The 20,579-nt window shown below is 35.4% G+C and overlaps 2 protein-coding genes across 6 annotated transcripts; both read right to left on the bottom strand.

Moving 5' to 3' along the window:
• Nucleotides 1–1,527: 1,527 nt before the first annotated feature.
• On the bottom strand, nt 1,528–8,567 carry LOC133317944 (uncharacterized). Of its 4 annotated transcripts, XR_009752405.1 has the most exons (6): nt 8,511–8,567; nt 7,660–7,714; nt 6,804–7,076; nt 6,092–6,161; nt 5,911–5,997; nt 1,528–1,865 (listed from the first exon to the last, which is right to left on the bottom strand). XR_009752405.1 is itself a non-coding variant. In XM_061519850.1 (3 exons), exons 1-3 carry the CDS (start codon nt 6,984–6,986, stop codon nt 5,963–5,965), a joined length of 288 nt encoding a protein of 95 aa, XP_061375834.1. In that variant the 5' UTR covers nt 6,987–7,257; the 3' UTR covers nt 5,771–5,962. The 4 variants fall into 4 exon arrangements, 1 of the variants encoding a protein (XP_061375834.1); XR_009752406.1 differs by lacking the exons at nt 7,660–7,714; nt 8,511–8,567 and adding an exon at nt 7,207–7,326; XR_009752404.1 differs by lacking the exons at nt 7,660–7,714; nt 8,511–8,567 and having other exon boundaries at nt 6,804–7,257.
• A 574-nt stretch (nt 8,568–9,141) lies between these two features.
• On the bottom strand, nt 9,142–18,648 carry LOC133317936 (protein SCAR2). Of its 2 annotated transcripts, none has more exons than XM_061519839.1 (9): nt 18,322–18,648; nt 16,324–16,487; nt 16,045–16,168; nt 15,808–15,937; nt 15,174–15,235; nt 10,708–15,076; nt 10,034–10,120; nt 9,841–9,942; nt 9,142–9,712 (listed from the first exon to the last, which is right to left on the bottom strand). In XM_061519839.1, the coding sequence occupies exons 1-9, from the start codon at nt 18,474–18,476 to the stop codon at nt 9,656–9,658; spliced, it is 5,250 nt and encodes a 1,749-aa protein (XP_061375823.1). In that variant the 5' UTR covers nt 18,477–18,648; the 3' UTR covers nt 9,142–9,655. The 2 variants fall into 2 exon arrangements, with proteins under 2 accessions (XP_061375823.1, XP_061375824.1); XM_061519840.1 differs by having other exon boundaries at nt 15,174–15,232.
• Between the last annotated feature and the right edge of the window lie 1,931 nt (nt 18,649–20,579).

Below are 20,579 nucleotides of genomic sequence, written 5' to 3'. Positions count from 1 at the left end.
ATTGGCTACTTGGACATTTAGCCCCAGTGATCAGCCACTTTTAAATCTAAAATGCAGAAATTGGAACTGCAAGAGCCAAAACAGCTAATGAATTCTTACACATTGATAAAGTAAATCACGGCTAAACTATACCTCAAAGTGTTAAGAGTTACGATCTACGGACACGGACTCGGGACACGACACGCCGACACGTTAATTCTAAAAAATGTCATATTTCGACACGTTAGGACAAGTTTTGATATTAAATAAAATTTTTAATATATATAATATAATTTATATTTAATACATATAAGAATCCATAATAAGTCATATAACCAATCAAATATTTAAATTTCATAACATAAATATAAATAATTCTTCATACTTTGTTAATTTTTCATGTCAAATTTCATAATAGAAAAAAATTAATTTATAAATTATTTCTTTTATACTTAGTTAACAAAATAAAATTAAGATTAAAAAACAAAACAAAAAAAAACGTGTCCTAACGTGTCCGAGCATGTCTGAGCGTTGATCGCGTGTCGAAAAACATTGACTGCGTATCGAAAAAACGTGTCGGAACGTGTCGGAGAGTTGACCGCGTGTCCCCAAATGTTGACCGCGTATCGAACGCGTGTCCGACAAAAAATTTGTGTGTCCGTGCTTTCCAAGTTAAGAGTACAATCTCATGAACTTTGCACTATGTGCAAATAACACTATGTTAAAGGAAACTTAAAATATTTTACATAAATTGTCAGGCAGGTCTAGGGGGAAGTCCGTGACGGGGGACCACCACCAATGGGCTAAGCTACACCAACAATAGCAAGTGGATCCGACACCACATCTCGACCCAAAACCATAAGGCATTGGGTTCATGGGTCCATCCACTTATATACTTTTCACTTAGCTCATTACCAACCAATGTGAAACTCATCACACTTGAATATCTCAACAATCTCTCCCTTAAGTGTGAAACCCAACATTGATATGCTCCATCTGAACTGAGTACTCCAGAGCCCAAGTACTCAACCCGCCTCCTAGCCAATCACCAGGCTAGCTCGAGCACAACCCGACTCTGATACCACTGTCAGGCGAGTCCAGGGAGAAGTCCGTAGCGGGAGACCACCACCAATGGGCTAAGCTACACCAACTGTAGCAAGTGGATCCGACACCACGTCTCAACCCAAAACCTTAAGGCATTGAGTTCATGGGTTCATCCACTTATATACTCTTCACTTAGTCCACTACCAACCAATGTGGGACTCATCACACTTGAATATCTCAACAGAAATATTATATGACACAATAGTAGAGAGGAAATTATGAATAAAGGGCAAACCCAATGCATAAACTCCCTGACTTGTGAGAATAGGGACGATTGAATCAGTGTTACCTTTGCATTTTTGCAAGGAAGTTATTTCTCATACCCAAACCAATGATCTTCCAATCACAAAAGAACAATCTTATGAGTGCTAAAAAACTCGAGAGGAAATAATAAATGAATGAAAACTATTTTTAAATAAAAATGAATAGAGATATATTCACCTTCAATAATATTACAATTAAGGACAAATCCCAATGAATAAAAGTCTTCCCAACTTTGCGAGAGTAGGGATAAAAGTTGACTAAACACAACTTTATACTCAACAATTTTTTTTGCAAAGAGCCTATTGTTTTATACTCGAACTAATGACATTTTAATCACAAATGAGCCACTTTACCATTGTTTCAAGACTTTCCTCCTTAAAAATACTATAATTTGAGAAAAAGAAATATTTAAGTAGCAGACTAATTTCGTAAATAAACATGCTAGTCACGAACCCAAAATGATTTGACAATTGTCCCCCAAAGGCCCAAACCATGAGCATTAACTTGATTTTCTTTGCCTGGATAGAAAAAAATTAGAGTAGCAAATCATACAAAAATCAGAAACCAGATGTGAAACTGCATGTTACAGAAACATTCACAGTGGCTATGCATAGTAGAGCGTAGGGAAGACCTACAAAAACAATAAAAGGACAGTTTAACTAGTTAAAACCAAGAAACAAACACGAGCAGACTAGATACGTAGCTTCATCATTTGATTTGGTTTAGCATTTGGCATTTGTGAGAGGGAGAGATTATAAGAAACTTAATTCTAAACTTCTCATCATTCAAAACCAAATGGCTCACTACAACTACCTCAGCACTAAGGGTGTAAATGGGTCGACGACCTAACAGAGAACTACGGTCCAGCCTATATCAAACCAGGCTCGGCCTATTATATATAATAAAAAAACAGAACCAGACTTTTAAAAAGCCTATTTATAAAACAGGCCATAGGCTTTCTTTTACATACCATGCCTATAAGCCTACAGACCGATCTATATCATATTAGTTATTTTAAGTAAAATAAATAAAATTATTATTTTAATAATTTTAAATAAAAAAGTAATATTATTTCAATTATTTTTCTAATTATTGAATGTCTAATAGGCTTAAACAGGCCTAGGCCAAGGCCAAGGTTTTTAGTTTTTAAATATAAGTCAGACCAGACTTTTAATTTGGGCTACATAAACCTAACAGACCAGACCTAAAGTATTTTATACAGGTCTGACCTATTTAAGCCAAAACCTAGCTCAACCCAGCCCATTTACACCCTTACTCAGCACATATCCAAATATTCTAGAGCACAAAAGATACAACTTTTTAAAAATTCATCATCAGAAAATGTCACAGTCATCTTTTCTGGGAGCCTGGTTATGAATGTGAAACACAACAGTATAGTGGTCAACTACCACATCAATATCAACTGATACAATTTACAACATGCCTCAAACAGCTGCACATAAATTAACAACAATGCAAATTCAGAAGGACCTATCCAAAGCTTTTATTGGTATGTTCTCTCTTTTGATTTAGAAACAAAGTCATCAGCACACATCTGGAACAATGTTTGTATTTGAATAAGGTGCCTTCTGGAACAAAGAACAGGGCTAGTTAACCCAGTTTGTTATGCCCCATCAATTTCCAAATATTATCTCCCTAACATACCATTTTATTTTACTATATATTTGCATGTCAGTATATTCCACTTCCACATGGTAGAATCACTGTTTGCTCTTTTCATATTTCTTGAGATCAGTGGATTCCCAGAAAAAAAAGATCATTATCTATACCCTGCTTTGCTAATTCACACTTGACAGAGCTTGCCACATCACATATTTGTCTGTTTCGACAAGGTAAGGTTGCCATGACTTAATTTCGAGTCATTTGAATACTTGCGGGAGGGTAGTAAAACAAGATTTAATGGAATGAGATATAGATTGGTGGATGGTGTGCCTTAGAACAGTATGGAAAAAAGCTATACGCATGATGGAAGGTTAGATCCGTTATTCATATATTCCAGATGGTCTCTTTTTAGTCCTTTTCCTCTTCATCTCCCCCCTCTTCTTCTTTTTCCCTTCTTTAATTACTTATATATATATATATATATATATATATATATATATATATATATTATTACTATTTTATTTATTTATTTATTTTTATTTTTTATCTTTTTTCAACTCTTTCGTATCTTTTATTTGGATTCATCTACCATCGACCCCAATTAGTTTGGGATAAAGGTGTTGTTGATGTTGATATTGAATACTTAAAGTCACAAAGATACCATGTTGCAATTAAAATACTGTTCTCCCATTTTACCTAAACATGGTTGCCTTATCCATTTGAAGGAATCCCAAACTGAGTGCATACTTATTTCAAACCACAGACTCGGGTTCTATTCTTAATCTAGAATTTCTCCCCTATCCCAACCCCAACAAGTGATCTAACTAGAAAACCTTTACTAGATTTCCTCAGAAACACTATTTAACTCAGAGAAGGTAATTACATAATGCCCCTGTCAGGATAATATGGTACTACTAGCAGGCTGGCAGCCAATGTCCTTAAAGCAACAGAAAACCAACAAGATACCAAAAAGGATATCTTCTCATTATCTCTAATAACCGCCAATTAGGCGCCTAACCAGCAAATCAAGGCTTGTATAACAATCCCAAGCATTTCAGTTCAAATGAAGCAAATCAAACATTGGATGTTGTTGAAATTCAGAGAGAAAAACAGTCTGTGTGCCTTAACAACAAATGGAGAGGTGTTTATGTAACCAAAGAGGTCAAGAGGTATAATGAACGTAGACAAGTATGAACTTAAACACTACTACCCGTGTATATACAATGAACCTAGACATGGTTTTCAACACTCCCCCTCAAGCTAAATCTTACTAAGCTTTAAAATTGTTAAAAATATTAACCTTTTAACCAAACAGTATAATTTAGGCTCCACAAAACATGGCTAGAAAGGCAACTTAGGGATGGTGGAGATGATGAAGAGATGAGCATTGCTAGAAAGACAACTCAACAAGATGGCTGAATGATCATTAGTATGAAAAACTGGTTAAAATGTTGCATGACCAAAGAAGAAGAGACCTTGCTAGAGAGACAACTCAACAAGATGGCTGAATGATCATTAGTATGAAAAACTGGTTCAAATGTTGCATGACCAAAGAAGAAGAGACCTTGCTGGAATCATCATTAGCAAAAATATCCCAGCAAGCTCTTATACAAAACAAGAACTAAAAATCATCCATACCACAAGATTATTTAGGAGCCCAAAAAATATTGAGATTGAACTTAAGGCTGGTGTGCATCACAACCATGGTTGTTGGCATGACTCATTAGTGAGATGGGAGAAATCACAATGGGGATGATACACAGTGGAAGGTTGGTATACATCACTGCCAATTCATTTATCACTGTATGAGGGCCGAGCAGATAGAGCCAAACCATGTATACGAGACAAAGACCGGCAAGGCTAGATTGCATCTGGGACAAAGATAGGATCCAGAGCATATTTAGGACAAAGATTGGCAGAGCTAGATTGCAATTGAGACAAAAATCAGGGCCATTGAGTATTTGGAACAATGATTGACAGGGCAAACCACATCTAGATCTAGGACACTGGTCGAGGCCAAAGCGCAATTTCCAAATTTCTCCCCCTCTAAAGAGTGTTGAAAACATTATACTGGATACAAGGTGATGAAGGATGAGCTCAGCATCTTGTCTTAATAATTACAAGTCATCAATAGGTTTTAAATTAGTTCAACAGGTATTTCACTGCCGGGTAAGTTGGAATAGAAAACAACATATAAGAGAATTCGTAAACCATGTTAACCTTTCAAATCCAAGGGTTATTGGAAGTAGAATATAAACACCATAATGACATCTATAATTCCTCTATCTAAGCTTAGGGATAAACTATTCAACAATAATATGTAGAGAAATCACATGCCAAATTATTCCAAGCAAATTACTGGTGAAACTTGGAACAAAAAACCCATCAATATCATATTTGCTCCAACTTAGTTTCTTTGTAAAGAAGACTGGCTCTACAAATGTATACTGCTACAAATATTTAATCTAGTAAACAGTAAATAAGTTTATAAGACAAGTAAATATAAAGGCTCACCACCTAGATAAAAAACCAATATTGAAACTTTAGGTTGTTCTAACAACATATTTCAATGCCGGCTTGAGGAAACATCCTTAAGTTAAACCTCATAAGCAAAGAACGGTACATTTAATCTAAGTTCTAGTAAAGTAAGTGAATTTCTATGACCTAAATCCAAGAGAAATATGCAAATTAGATAATTTTGAAGAGTCAAATTGTGATAAATAAAATAAAGCCAATAAGGAAATAGGATATTAGATTCTTAAGTTAGAAATAAATTTGAATTCTTATAAAAGCAGACTCAAAATACATAATGATCTAAGCAGGAAGAACAAACCAACAACTTCATGAGTTCAAGCCTCAAGTTTTTTTCATTACAATAATAAATGAAGCACAAAAAGTGTATGTCACTAGGATGGCCATGACAGATTGGAATAAACTCACCTTTCACATTTATAAGCATCAAAACAAATTAAGTCTGCTTAAGAATCCTCCTTCAATTATCTGAATCAGAGTCACTTGCATTATAACCTAACAAAGATGCATCAAAACAAGTACAGTGACACTAAGTTACAGAGGAAAATAAAATGAAGCTGCTGGCAGTAACAAGGAAGGGAGGGTTAACCTGGGTGCTTATCACCAACTTTCCAAACCGAAGACCTAGTCCTTGATGCTTTGGTCAGCCAAACTCTTCCCTTAATTGCCAACATATAACATCAGTCTTGGAAACCAAAAGTCAACAAAAATAAAGTACATCCACAGACTCCACAAACCACACATTGTTAATCTAAAAAACCATTCCCCATTAAATCCCGACTAACAAGGGTAGTGGTTGCATATAAAATTACACACATTGTCTATGTTAAATAATGAAGGTGATAACACAAATCAATTGTGTTTTATATTATAAATAAACTCTAACCTTAAAACTACCGTCCGAAAAAAAGAAGACTTCAAGCTGTTACTCCCATCCATGATAGAACTTTTTATTATGTCATTCTAATAGGTACACAGGCCTCTATGCATGGAATTACAATTTACTAGTGTACAATTGAGTACAGATACTCATATATAATAATATACATGTATTAAGATCAAACAAAAGGGAGTTTTTTCAAATAGTGGCCAACTTATTCTTCTTTTCAGAAGCAACATCGCATTGAAGGGGGAGGGGTGGGGGGAAATAATAATCAGCAGTTGAATTGTTCAAGAACTTTTAATTCTACAACACACAAAAATCCAACACCCCAACAAGCCCTAGTCCAGTAAATCTAGGGAAAGTTAATTGAAGAAGACTGAAAAAAAGAGTTACCAAAAAAAAAAAAAAAAGAACCCACCTTTTGGGCATCTCTGGGAACCCCATAGCCATTGTAGTACATCTGACCCACCAAAACCTGCATGTTAATGTCCCCTGACTTAGCCTCCTTGAGAGTGTCCCTGAACCACCGCTTCACACAATCCGCCACCACCTCTGACAGCGACAAGCGGCCACTCCTCTCTCCCCCAGCGATGCTCTCCATATCCCTTTCCACCACTTCAAACCTCAATTGCAGAACGTGGGTTCTCTTCAAGTTTTGGGCTTTTTGAGACCCTGAAGAAGTGGGGGTTTTCTGGTTTCAGAATTAAAAAGGGTAAATCTTTCGCCGTGAATTGTTCAAGTAAAATCATGGGTATGTTTCAGATTGAATCAAAATAGAGAAACCACACCGGAATTGCAACATGGGTTTTCAAAGTTTTTACCTTTCCTTTTTGGGTATTTTTTGAGCTTTATGTGATGTTAACTGAAGATCATGTTTGGTTTGAATGCTGAGAATATATATATATATATATATATATATATATATAGGGACAAGATCATCTTATACCGGTGTAAGAATAATAAGTCTTACACCAAATCTTAACCATTAATTTTTTACATCTAACAGTTAAGATTTATTAGGTCTCACTCATTAATTAATTTTTAATTCCCAATAAATCTCAAGTGTTAGATGCACAGAAATCAACGGTTAAGATTTGGTGTACGATTTTTTATTCTTACACTGGTGTAAGTTGATCCTATCCCATATATATATATATATATATATATATATAGAGAGAGAGAGAGAGAGGAAATATATATATATATATATTCAGAAAAAGCTAAAGAAAGAAGAGAGAAGAGAGATTGAAAAATAAGAAAATGAAGAGGCTTACCGAGGACTAGGAGGACTGAGAAAAGCAAAGCTGCTCTCAATGGTTCTCTGCCAAGCTGTTTTGGAGGACAATTAGTCAAATTTTTTTGTTTATTAAACATTTGTTACTCCTAATTCCAATTGATATGTATCCAACATTTTGACATGCAAATAATAAATGTTTTTGATCCAATCAATGTCATTTATAAATGAATTTATCAAAATAATACATATGGGCATGCGATCGTGTGTTCAAATCGTGTATGGATGTTCTCCAAAAAAAAATCGTGTATGGATGCGTATGCATTCGTGCAAAGCAGTGAATCCAAAACTACTTAAATCTGTGTGTCATAAGGCAACTACTTAAATCATATTTATCATTATCAACATGGGATTTTTTTTTTCTTTTGGATTTGAAAAAAAGGACTTTTCACAAAACCCTCAAATTCAGCTGGTTGTACTAGATATTCAGGAGGAATGCGTCCCTTTTTTTTTTACCAGAATTTGGAATGAGTCTCTAATTAACTGTTTATGATAAATATGAGGATGCTTCTGCTTTTTTCATTTTTGGACTTATGGATGGTCATGATCTTATTTATTATGACATTCCTTTTACTGACCTTGAAGGATTTAAATATAAACCTGAATAACACTGTAAGAACGAGTTTGATATCACCAAATATATGTATCCACTGCCTTTCAACCAAAAACAAAATATCTATCCACTGCCACGGGTTGTTTGAGCTAAACCAGTAATCTCGAGTGTGATTATACAGCTTGATTCATTATTCAATTCATATATCTTTTTGACACCCTAATCTTTCAAAATCTCTCTTCCAACCTTATCATTTAGTAACAAAGATAACTGTTTACCTTCTGTGATGAAATTTGTTATTATCTGCAAGCTCATCATCATCCATTTTTGGCTCCTACATAGCATGTCCTTCTAAATTCAGAACTGTAACCAACTTAGATAAAACTAGCTTCTTTCTCTCATTTATTTGCCTGAAAGAAAAAAAAATAGGACAAAAAAAATTACTAATTTTTGCAATAAAACAAAATCTTAAACTTAGAAACAAAATGTGAATATAATAAAGTGGAATAGTGGATCATCAATTTCGAGTTGTTTTTAGAAACTTTAATTAAAAATTCTTTGCGAGTGTATAATAAAGATAAGAATAGACCTGCTTCTCTTTGTTGCATGCTTTTACACAATAATTCCCAACAAAAATTTATTTTGTTTATAATTGTTCCCGGTCCGACACTTTAGTATGGAACAAAAATTATGGTTGATTACTTCAACATTAAAGATTTTATTCCTTCACTTTTCCATCTTCGAGATGTTGTCAAGTAGTAGGACAAAACCTGATTTTCTTTCTGAATACAATATAACGTCCTATGCAGTTCTTCCATACTCTAGTTTGGTTGCTAATATATGACAAGAACAGTAGTCACAAAGAAAGAGTGGATCAGTGAACAAAGATAATGTTGGAAACTTTACACTGAAATGATTTTACTCATGTATGCGTGTATATATATATATATATAAATGGGGATATTATCACGAAACACTACACATAATTACAAAATTGGATACTCGTGACTATAAATCAAAAGATTATGACAAAACACAAATATACACGTGCTTATATAAACGAGAGAGGACATGAGAGACTTCGATGACAGGTTGATCTGGACTGGTACAGCGCTTGCACGCTAAGTCTGAAGCTGTCTTGAGTGAATTGAGTTTCACCTCCGAAAATGGATCTGCATCGATGCTAACCTGCATGCTTGTACCATGATCATTCATATATATTTGTGAAGAAAGAGGACTACGTGGAGGAGCTATATGGATGGAGCTCAGAGTATCATATATGAACATAAAGTAGGATAAAGAATCTTGCATTTGACGGAGATTTCCTATTCATTATAGGGATAAATGACCTTTCAGACCCGATTCAAGACAAGAACCAGCATATCAAAATAACGACCAGCTGAGAAGTCTTCCCATAGTAAATTCAAGAATCACTCCAACTATCTGCATCATCATCATCGTCATCACTTCCAGCCAAAACCTATTTCAATAATTAACAAATTAGTTGACCCTGGTGAAAATGGATATGGCAGTCAAGAGACAGAGATAAAAAGAAAGTGGAGCACGCGCCTGTTACAGTAAAATAAACAGAGAAAGAGAGTGAGAGACCTGGCGAATTGCATTTGCTTTCTCCAAGATGGCAGCAAACTTCAAATTTGTTGGACCTTGAATGCTAGGCCGTGTATCCACAGCAGGCTTCAAGTTGAAGGACTGAGAGGAGCAAAAAGTATTTATACAAGAATGCTTTAAATACAAAAAAGGGTACGATCAGTATAAAGAAACAAAAGTTGCAAGGTCTAACCTTTGTTCTTATCTGTTCTAACAACGAATCTCTTTCATCTACCTTTGGTGCTATTTCAGGCATAACCCGTTCTGTAACCCTCCTAAGCTGCAGTAGTTCAAAGGCAAAGTGTTATACAAGAATTAAGATTGGGGGTGTAAATAGTTCAAGCCAAACCTTAACCTAAATAAATCAGGCCATGCTTTAACTTAAATAGGTCAGACCAATGTAGATTTTTTAACCTAAGCTGACCTATTTGCCGGATGTCGGCTAAATTGTACACCTGATCTGGCCTCTTTTTAAAAAGGCCTGGCCTGCCCGACATATTAGTATACTTAAGCTTATTAGGCCTTCTAGGCCTATTAGAAATTAGAAAAAAAATAATTGAAATAATATTATTTTATAATTTAAAATTATTTAAATACTAATTTTTTTTTTATTTATCATAAAATAATATAATATAGGCGGACTTACATGCTTATAGGCTAGGTTTTTTACAAATTGGCCTATGGCCTATTTTTTAAATAGACATTTTTTTAAGTTTAAACCTAATCTATTTTACTAAATATGCCACTAGGCCATGCCTAACATAAGCTAGGTCATAGGAACCTCACAGACCATCTGGCCTATTTATACTCCAAATTAAGACTTCAAAAAGAAATTCAGTGTCATATAAGAAGTATAAACTGCCTCACCGTGCTTTTGTCATGAGCAGCAACAGCATCAATTAGAGGACTCCGAGGACGAGGAAGCTTATTCTTTGGTTTTCCATTTGTCCTTTCACTATCATAATTTGATGTTTGAGCATATGTATCCAAGGATGATGTCATTTCCCCCTCAAAGGGCACGAAACTCTGATTAGGCTCCCTACTTTCAACACTTGATGGTGACATGAGTGAGACAGACAGACATCCTTGTTCCCCTTCCACATTACTTACAGACTGATGAACTATCTTAACTTCTAAACTAGTCTCTGTCATTAACTGACTAGGAGGTTGTGTCAGTTTTTCTTGAGAAGAGATGGAATCATGTCCAGAAACAGCACATTCAGTAGTTGGTGTTGGAGGGCATGGGTTTGAATTCGGTACCATTTCTCCCTCAGAAGCAATGTGACCCTGTGAAGGCCTGTCTGTAGATACCACATTACTTATAGACTGCTGAAGTGTATCATTTGAACTAGTTTCCGTCTTTGATGAACTTGGAGGTTGAGTTGGTTTTTCTTGTGGGGAGATGGAATCGAGTCCAGAGACAGCATGTTCAGCAGGTGGTATTGCTGCACATAGTTTTGAATTATGTACCATTTCTTCCTCAGAAGCAACACCGTGCGGGGACCTTCCTGTAGACACCACATTACTTTTAGAATGCTGAAGTGTTTTGACTTCTGAACTAGTCTCCACCATTAATTGACTTGGAGGTTGAGTCAGTTTTTCTTGAGTGATGGAATCATGTCCAGAAACAGAACATTCAGCTGGGGGTATTGTTGCGCATAGATTTGAATTCTGTACCATTTCTCCCTCAGAAGCAACATCATGTGGAGGCATGCCTGTAGACACCACATTACTTAAAGACTGCTGAAGTATTTTGACTTCAGAACTAGTATCTGTCATTAATTGAATTGGAGGTTGAATAAGTTTTTCTTGTGAAGAGATGGAATCAAGCATAGAAATAGCACATTCAGCAGGCAGTACTGTTGGGTGTAGGTTTGAATTTTGTACCATATCTGCCTCGGAAGTAACAATGTAACCATGTGGAGGCCTGCCCGTAGAAGGCAATGTTAAGAAGGGGTTCTGAATTTGGTTTCTGTCCAGCATTAGGTGATTATATTGACCTTTTGCTTCATTAACCATGATAGGAAATTGTAAAGGTATAGCAACAGGATGCCCTGAAACACCCACAGAAAATCCAGAAGATTGTTGGAGCTTATCACTCTCCACAGCCATTACAGGCAAAAATTGACTCTGATACAGCAAGGTCTCTCTCTCAGAAGTTGGCAAAACAAATTGAGATTCCGTATGGGGTTTTGTTGGCTGCGTTGGTTGAACTGAGGCCTGACTTACTTCTAACTCTTCTCTCTGTGAAGCTAGGGAAGTATGTTGAACCCTGCCCATTCTCCATTGCATAGGCGGTAGAGGGGGCATAGGTGGCATTTCATCAAGATTAGCTTGAGTTGCCTTGGGAAAGTGATCAGGAACAAGAGGCTTCACTGGATCCATGACATGTTTTGTAGGGTTACTCCCCCAACCAAATGACTGTGGTAAGGAACAAGATGACGACCCTTCTTCTGCATGGATTTCTGAAGCAGATTCAGTAGTAGCATGAGGGCTTTTTTCCTCCAATTGAGATTTCTCAGAGGCAAAGTTTTGCTCATCTCTGAGCAGACATTCAGCATCCCGTTCACCAACTTGTGATTGTACTAACTGCTCAAAATCATTTTCAGACTCCAGCTGCTTATAGGAAGGTGATGAAAAACTATCTCTACCACTTTGTAAAAGATCATTCTGATCACAAGATTCTGACTGTTGACTGTCTAAACCTGAAAGTTCAGGCACCATTTTCACGTCCTCAGCAAGAACATTGTGCTGGAATTTCTCCCTTGAAGATGAATTTTGAATATTATTACATATTTCTGAATCTGGAAGATCACAGGGCACTGATTTTTTCAAGTTTGGTTGCACATCAGCCCAAGCAATTTCTGGTTGATCCACTATCTTCCGTTCCTCTAGTTCAGTCAAAGATTCTCTAGCAACTGGCCCGTGGACTTTGTCTTGTGGATCTGAAAAAGTAGAAAGAGATTCTTCTAACTTTGTAAGGTTACCCTTTGGAGAATACATGATGTCAGATGATGTAATATCTAATGATGATGCCAGTTGGTCCTCCCTCTTCTCTGCATTTGAGTCCAAGGAAATTTGAGTCAATTCTACTTCATTGGATTCCATTTCCATCACATAAGAATGTGAAGAACCCGAGAGAGGTTCTTGCAAACTTGAAAGACTCCTTGACAGAGAACAAATCAGACCTGAAGCTGGACAAGTATTGATACCCGCATCATTTTTGGCACTTTCTGCAGAAGGAACAGAATATACAGCTTTATCTTCTGATTGATCATTTTCAGTGTCCACATCATTTGCCATCACATGAATATCAGGAAATGATGGATGTTTAAATTGACCATCACCTTCAACTGGATCAACACTGCTGATGGATCCATTTATCTCATCATCATACACTGTCTTTGGTATCACTTCAAAATTTGTTTGCAGATCACAATGCAAAACTTCAATTTCTGCTGAGCCTGGTTCATCCCGTGGATTGTTATGAGTTCCTCCAGAAGATAGCTCCCCGGCGAAGCAACTCAATGGAGGAACCTTCACAACAGGAGACAAATCCTCCAAATTAAGTTGGGTTGCGATAGTACAATCCTCATCTTTTGAGTCTCGACAATCAAGCACCACCGCAGTACCCGAATTCAATCCTAATTCTTCCACAGATGAGCCAACGGGATCCTCTCCCCGGGAACCAATATCTTTACAAACCAAAATTCCAGAACAGTTTTCACTAGGAGATTCTTCATGGAACATTTTGATTTCAGAATGATCACTGCATTCATCTTCATGAGCTACTTCTAAATCATTAGAAACTTGCAAATGAACATATGGATCATCAACATCCAAGTTGTCTAGTGATGTTTTCTCAGAAGAATCCACAGGACAAGCACCATCTTTTATTAGGGAAAGAGAATCAGGCTTGGCAGTAATAGGTTCAACAAGACCTGTTCTATCTTCATCATCATCTAATCTTAAATTAAGTTCAACAGTGCCAGATGGGGTTTCATCAGATTGAGTCCCTGCAGATAGCGTCACCGGTGAGGTGGGTCCAATATCAGAACACAATACCTGTCTCGAAGTCATCAGATCAGAAGAGGTTTGCCCAGAATCAGAATTCTCTTTTTCGTGAATATGTGCATCATCATGCATGACAAACTTCCCACAATCTGTGTTTTCAAACTCAACAATTTGGGGAAGATGGTTGGATGCCCTAACTTCAACCTCCTGATCATAATATTTAGTATTTGTGACTAATATAGGTTCTGAAGGCATATTTTCAACCGCAGTGCTTAATGAATCAGAGTGAGGGAAATCAGATCTATCTTTCTTTAAAGAACTATTTTTATCTGATGTAGAGGAGTTTCCAATAGACTGAGAGTCTGAAAAGTGACCTTGCAGTTCGATACACTCATCTCCATCTCTTCTGAATGAGCTATGATTGTCTGATGTAGAGGCAGTTCCTGTTGAAAGAGCATCTGACAACCGAGCTTGCACTTCAATATGTTCTTCATTTCTATCTTGTTTGAGGGAACTAATGTCATCAGATATTGAGGAGTCTCCAAATGAGGGAGAATATGAAAATCGAAATTGTAATTGATGTTCTTCTTTATCATCGGTATCTGATACCTTTTGAATATTCAAGAAGCTTATCTTAGGTTTATACTCATTGTCTGTTTCCAATTCTGACTCCATGGTAGTTAAAGCATCCATAAAATTGTCAACCTCACTAGTCACATCATCAGAATGGTCTAAGCTGCATTCTATTTTCTTTTGCTCATCGATTGCCAATTCTGTTTCATCAGGCAACCTAATATGATTAAAAGACATTTCATCTGCCACACCATCAGGTATTTGTTCTTTCACCTTCACAAGATCTCCATTTGTCTCCCCATCCACTTTAGAAAATGGTTTTAGTTCTAATTCCTGCTCATTAGGGGATGAACAGGTGTTTTCATTTCCCAATGACTTTTTAACAGGACTAATGCTACTGATTTCAAGAATTTTAAGCCCTTCTTCGCTAGTGTCATCCGATGTCAGTGTCGCTGGCAGCGGACAGATGGAAGTTTCACAAATCATTTTATGATCAGGTGAGGGAGTTTCCAGAAATTTCCCCATGTAACTTTTCCCAGCTTTTGCTTCAACTGCAGGTCCATTCAATTGTCTTTTCTTCAACTTCACTAGACGTGCAGGATTACTATAACCATTCTCAATACGCTCCTCAAGAAGCAGTTGATGTAATCTGAAATAACAGATAATGAATTGAGCCCCCAATCAACCACTTAAAGACCTAATCAGAAGAATAATTAATGCACCACAATAAAATTATTGGAGCTTACTTAGCATGTGTTGGTACAACATTAGGGGCTTCACTGTCCCTCAACCGTGATCCTTTCTTCTGCTGAAAATGATAGAAATAATTATATATTCAAAATTGTGAATATTCAACTTTCCATGGCATTTAATTGTTTTCTATGGCAATTACAGGAATTTTCAACCCTAGTATGAACAAGAAAAAACAGTGCCGAACAGTAGTATACTTCTATCACATGTGGTCATGTATTATATGCATGCATCAAAGGCACTGCCATGTGCATGGACTACGTAATTCACACCATTCCATTTCAATTATAATTTATAAATGGGAAAAGTATTTATGTCGCTGCAGCAGAAATACTTTATCTGTCACTGATACATTTTTACCAGGATCCGCATGCGGATCCTGATATTATTTTTTTTTTTTTTTTTTAGGATCCTGGTAAAAATGTATCAGTAGTAGACAAATCTTTCTGCTGCAGAAGCAGATCCAATGAACCCTTTATAAATTTGCAGCAAGATCCCAATCAATAATGTAATACATAAAATGAAGCAAATTAGGATCACTTTCTTAAAGAAAAATCAGAGGTTCTATCATTTAAAGAGTTTTTCAGCCAACAAGTATGTTAATAATTGGTAGAATTGGCAATTTGATACCTTGACTTTACGAATTCTCTTTTCCCTGTGAACTCCTATTGTAGCTTTTACAGGTGAAGCTGACTCCAATTTAAAGAATGATGGATCAGTGTAACGCTTCAGACATGCCCCAGCCCCAGCCACATCAAACCTTTAAAGAAGCCAAAAGCCAAAAATAATTTTTTTTAAATACCTAGAACATGACAATCATTTTCTATTTATGTTGAAATCAAATGTCTGATGAATCAGTCACCATACTTGTCCAGGAGGAACAGTCTCGGAGGACCGCGGCATTCTTCATATGAATCCATTATAAATCGAGGTAAATCTCCCTGAGTAACAAGATTTTGTTCAGACCGAAGATTAGGATGCCAATCCATTCCTGCAATGCAATAACCATGTGTATTTAAACTAGCCAAGTGGCCATTGTACCTAAAGGTTATAACTTAAACCGAAATATTTTACAAGATTAACAGTATTCAAATAATGATGACAAACACATATCATATACAACGGGACCCTGATGAGTAATCTAACCTCCATTAGTAAAGAATGATGAATGATGAGTTTGAGAGAAAAACGCCTTTTCAAGTGAAGGAACTTCGGCCTCAAGCTGTTGAACACGAGCCATAAGACTCTGGCCTCTTGCAGAGGTAGCCATTACTTCTTCATGTAAATTATGGAAGATCTCAGTAGCAAACCTAACCAAAATGAAATATTTAAATGCATAGAACTTTACAACACCTAGTGACTGCAAAAACTCTAATTAAAAGAAGTTAAATGTTGATGCTGGGTAAAAATTGCCCGTACTAAAAAGGGCAGGAAATAACTTCAGATATCCAAGTACAATTGGAACTGTCAGAAAGAACTAACTTCATAGTAATCAATGACACAGAATGCCACAACTATCACAACTGTAGCAAGATACATACAGAATTATCTTGATGGTACCAGAAAACACACACACACACACACACACACACATATATATATATTTATGTATCACTTAACAGTGACAAACCAGATACACATTGATCTTTACAATATCCTCACTCACAATTCTCCAGAATTCCTCTATTAGCAATGAAACAGTAAACGCTTACAATGAAAACAGAAAACTATTACTTACTCAACAAAAGAAGAAATAACAAACACCATAAACGGATCAACAAAAGACCCACTAACAGCTCCCCCAACAAGGAAAACAACCCCTCCCCATCGAGTCCCCCTCCTCCCCAATTCAGCAATTACTTTTCAGATACCCCCACGATCCTCCTCTCTCTCCTTTATAACTAACGCCTCAGCATCTTTTCCTCCAATTACCTCCTCTCCGTTCAGCGCCTTCCACGTGTAATCCCTTATAATCTTCTCATTTTCCTCTTTTTCCTTCACATTAGGCTTGTTGTTCATGTTCACATTGGCAGAATCCACTTTGGGCTTATTATCTTGGGCCTTACTTTTCTTCTTGTGTTTCCTCTCATATACCCACTTCAGGGGTCCAACATATCTAAACCAAATTCACAAGATCAAGCCACAAGGATTAACTCAAGTGGTTTTTGAGGATGTTGTACGTAGAAGATCCTAAGATTAAGCTTTAATACACACTCCAGTACTCACTGAACGAAAATCATATCAACTGTGTTCTGTAATTATACTCAGTTATTAAAATGGTTCACTGAATTCCATTTACTCCTTATCTGATTTTAAAATGTCAGCAAATACTAAAAGAGAAAAATCATAATTAATATCAACATCAACATCACCCTTATCCCAAACTAATTGAGTCAGTATGGATAAAAAAAAGAAAGAACAGATTGCGGGGAAAAGAAATACACATGAAAAAAAAGATAAATAAATCTATTTTTTTCAAATTGATTAACATTAAACTAAAAAAATGCTTTTCAAACAGTAAATCACATTTCAGCCAAATGACTCTATTTTTCAAATTAATTAGCGTCTGGCCAAAACCTATCAGGAACTTCGTTAGTTCAAGGTTTGTAGTCTACGATCAGTCAATCAAATTCAGACCAATCCAATCTCAGCTATTACCTAGCTATCATAGTAACAATTAGAAACTATCGATGTCCACACAACACAAGGTCACCCAACACCTTCACAATTCCTGAATTTAAACCAATCTGTGCACTACAACCGCCCATTTCCCTCTATACATACAAAGTTCAAGAGCCAAAAATAAAAAGTAAAAATAAAACTAGAAAAAATCAATTAATTAATAACCAATTAACCATAAAACAACCACCAAAATTAAGCATCTACGTTTTCCTCCAATTCCGAACTCGTTCCTCAATCCATCCACAAAAACTTACAAAATTATGCTCACTCCAGCACAAAACTCCAAGATTTTACTAAATTAATTGTTTTTTTTTTTATCTTTTGCTTTTTTCAAACTCAACATTCATTCAACTAAACCGAATCACTGAAACTGCGAGTGCAAAACGCTCAAAGCTGCTCCAAATCAGAATCATGAAATTTGAGAACTCAAAGAGAGAGAGCGAGAGAGAGAGAGAAACTAACTCGGCAAGGTCTCCGAGCTGGCGCAAGAGTCCAACGAGACCAGCCATGGCGACGGCTTCGAGAAGAGCTTCGGGATCATCTTTATCGGCGGCACGGTATAGCTCGGGATCCGCCAAGCTGTACTCGTTCCTTATGTGGTACTTGGATATCGGCATTCTTCTTCGAAATTCGAATTCTGCAATTCGAAAACCGTAGTTTTCGCGATCCTCTTCCCTCTTCCTGCTATTCGATCTTCCTCAGTCTTCTTCCGGCGACTCCGCGGCCTCGTTCCACCACGGAAGAGAGAGAAACAACAAAGAATAAACAAAAAGATAGAAAGACAGAGAGAGATTCTCTTCTTTTTTTTATATAAAAAATATAAATAAAGTTTTGGGGGAAACGAAATGAATGAAGATACGGTGGTGAGAGCGTGAATCACAGACGTGAAGACAGTGGATAGAGACTCCACTCAGTATTTATTATTTAACCGAACCGTGTTACAGAAAAAGGTAATAATTGAATTAAAAAAAAAACAAATAGAAGTAAGATATTATAACAATTAATTAAAATTACTATACGTGTTATTACAAATCAATTTCATAATTAGTGGATTAACAATTATATTTATTTTTATTTTTGTATGGCTATGATTCCTCATATTTAATGTGCAAACATTAAATATGAAAAATCATAGCCATATAAATATGAAAATAAATATAAAATTTAAATATGAGAAATTATAACTATATAAAGATTGAAATAAATATAACCGTTGGATTAATATATTTGATCTAGTTGAAATTGATTAGTAATAACTCTAATTAGTTGCTGTAATATCTACCAAAAAAATTAGGGTTCGTTTTTTCTGTAGTTACTGCAGACAAGTTATCTGCAGTAAGTCCAATAGACATCGTTTTGAAACAAAAATCATAGTGATGGAAATAAATACTTTATATTTATTTTCACATTTGTATGGTTATGATTTCTCATATTTAATGATTTCACTTTAAATATGGGAAACCATGACCATATAAAGATAGAAATAAATATAACCGTTGGAACAACATAATCAATCTAACGGTGAGATTAATTGGTAGTCACTTGATAGTAACACAACTTAGTTGTCACAATATCCTTCCCCAAATAACAAAACGCAATACTCCATGGGAAATTGAAAGAGTATTTTTGTAACCAAACATTAGTTAACATACTTAAATTTGAACGCCTCTAATTACTTTCCGTATTTATCAATTCAGCCTTCAAATAATTCAAACATTTCTCTATTATCATAACAATTCAATTTCATTGATCACCATATCAAGTTGATGCACAAATTGCATATATAATAACTCCATCAAATCCTCTTATTACATCACCATCTAACACCACAAAGCCTTATCATTTAAATTATGACCATGGGAGCGTGTACCCAAAAGCTAGCCGTCTACGTGAAACTTTTTCACAAAGAATCTGATGCTAAATCAAATAAATGGTATATTGTACTTTTATTCACAATTTTCAATTTTAAAGAATAATCTTTTAAAGAATAATCTTAATTGTTAAACGTAATATATTAAATAAATTTAAATGTTAAAGATTAATTATCACATTATATGTTATCCTCATATTTTATATATATAGTTTTTTTTTAAATTAAAAAGCCTTTAAATTCTTCGAACTATCCTTGTCAGTCTCTCTTACAAGGAGTTTGCATTTTATACTCTATCCCACGAACCAATGATATATTATTAGATCTTTATAATGTTGCGAGTTAAGTTGTTAGAGAAATATAAAATAAAATTATTTAAAATTTATTTTTTATTTACTTAAACTTTTAGGTGACATTGTTATTTATAATATCAGAGTGAAAATAATCACGGAATCATAAATTTGATTATTATTATATTTATTTTTTAATAAAATTAAAAAATATAATAAAATGAATGGATTTAACTTTTAAATGAGACCAGACTTTTTATTACTCACTATCATGGTTATCATATAAGATTATCGAAAACGACATTTCTTCTGCTAGTCAGATTATTTGTCATTCATATGATGAGTCATTGGAATTTGTGTCCAATGTGAGGTCCAATCTATAACATGGTCAAATTCTAAAACTTATTATATAAAATTACCATAAATATTGTGTCGTCTAGCTTAAATTCCTTCCCAAAGCAAATGGTGGTAATATAATATTTTATAATAAATACTTTGACAATAGAATAAACTTACTTTCCTTATTAATGTAATTTTTTTATGTCTAATTATTTAGGCAA

Source organism: Gastrolobium bilobum, unplaced genomic scaffold, assembly GCF_033153095.1.
Source record: "Gastrolobium bilobum isolate Gb01-03AN ecotype WA unplaced genomic scaffold, APGP_CSIRO_Gbil_v1 utg3981, whole genome shotgun sequence".
Taxonomy (NCBI): domain Eukaryota; kingdom Viridiplantae; phylum Streptophyta; class Magnoliopsida; order Fabales; family Fabaceae; genus Gastrolobium; species Gastrolobium bilobum.
Note: the sequence above shows the minus strand (reverse complement) of the source record. Positions and strands in the feature narration are given on the sequence as shown.

Bases quoted from the DNA above. Each gene is read 5' to 3' on its own strand.
- LOC133317944 (XM_061519850.1), bottom strand. From the start codon at position 6,986: ATGGAGAGCATCGCTGGGGGAGAGAGGAGTGGCCGCTTGTCGCTGTCA. The intron at 6,162-6,803 runs GTGGGTTCTTTT...TTGGCAATTAAG, and splicing joins TTCCCAGAGATGCCCAAAAG to GGAAGAGTTTGGCTGACCAA. The intron at 5,998-6,091 runs GTTAACCCTCCC...CATCTTTGTTAG, and splicing joins AGTTGGTGATAAGCACCCAG to GTTATAATGCAAGTGACTCT.
- LOC133317936 (XM_061519839.1), bottom strand. From the start codon at position 18,476: ATGCCGATATCCAAGTACCACATAAGGAACGAGTACAGCTTGGCGGAT. The intron at 16,488-18,321 runs GTTAGTTTCTCT...CATTTTGGTTAG, and splicing joins CAGCTCGGAGACCTTGCCGA to GTTTGCTACTGAGATCTTCC. The intron at 15,077-15,173 runs GTAAGCTCCAAT...CTGTTATTTCAG, and splicing joins GTTGTACCAACACATGCTAA to ATTACATCAACTGCTTCTTG.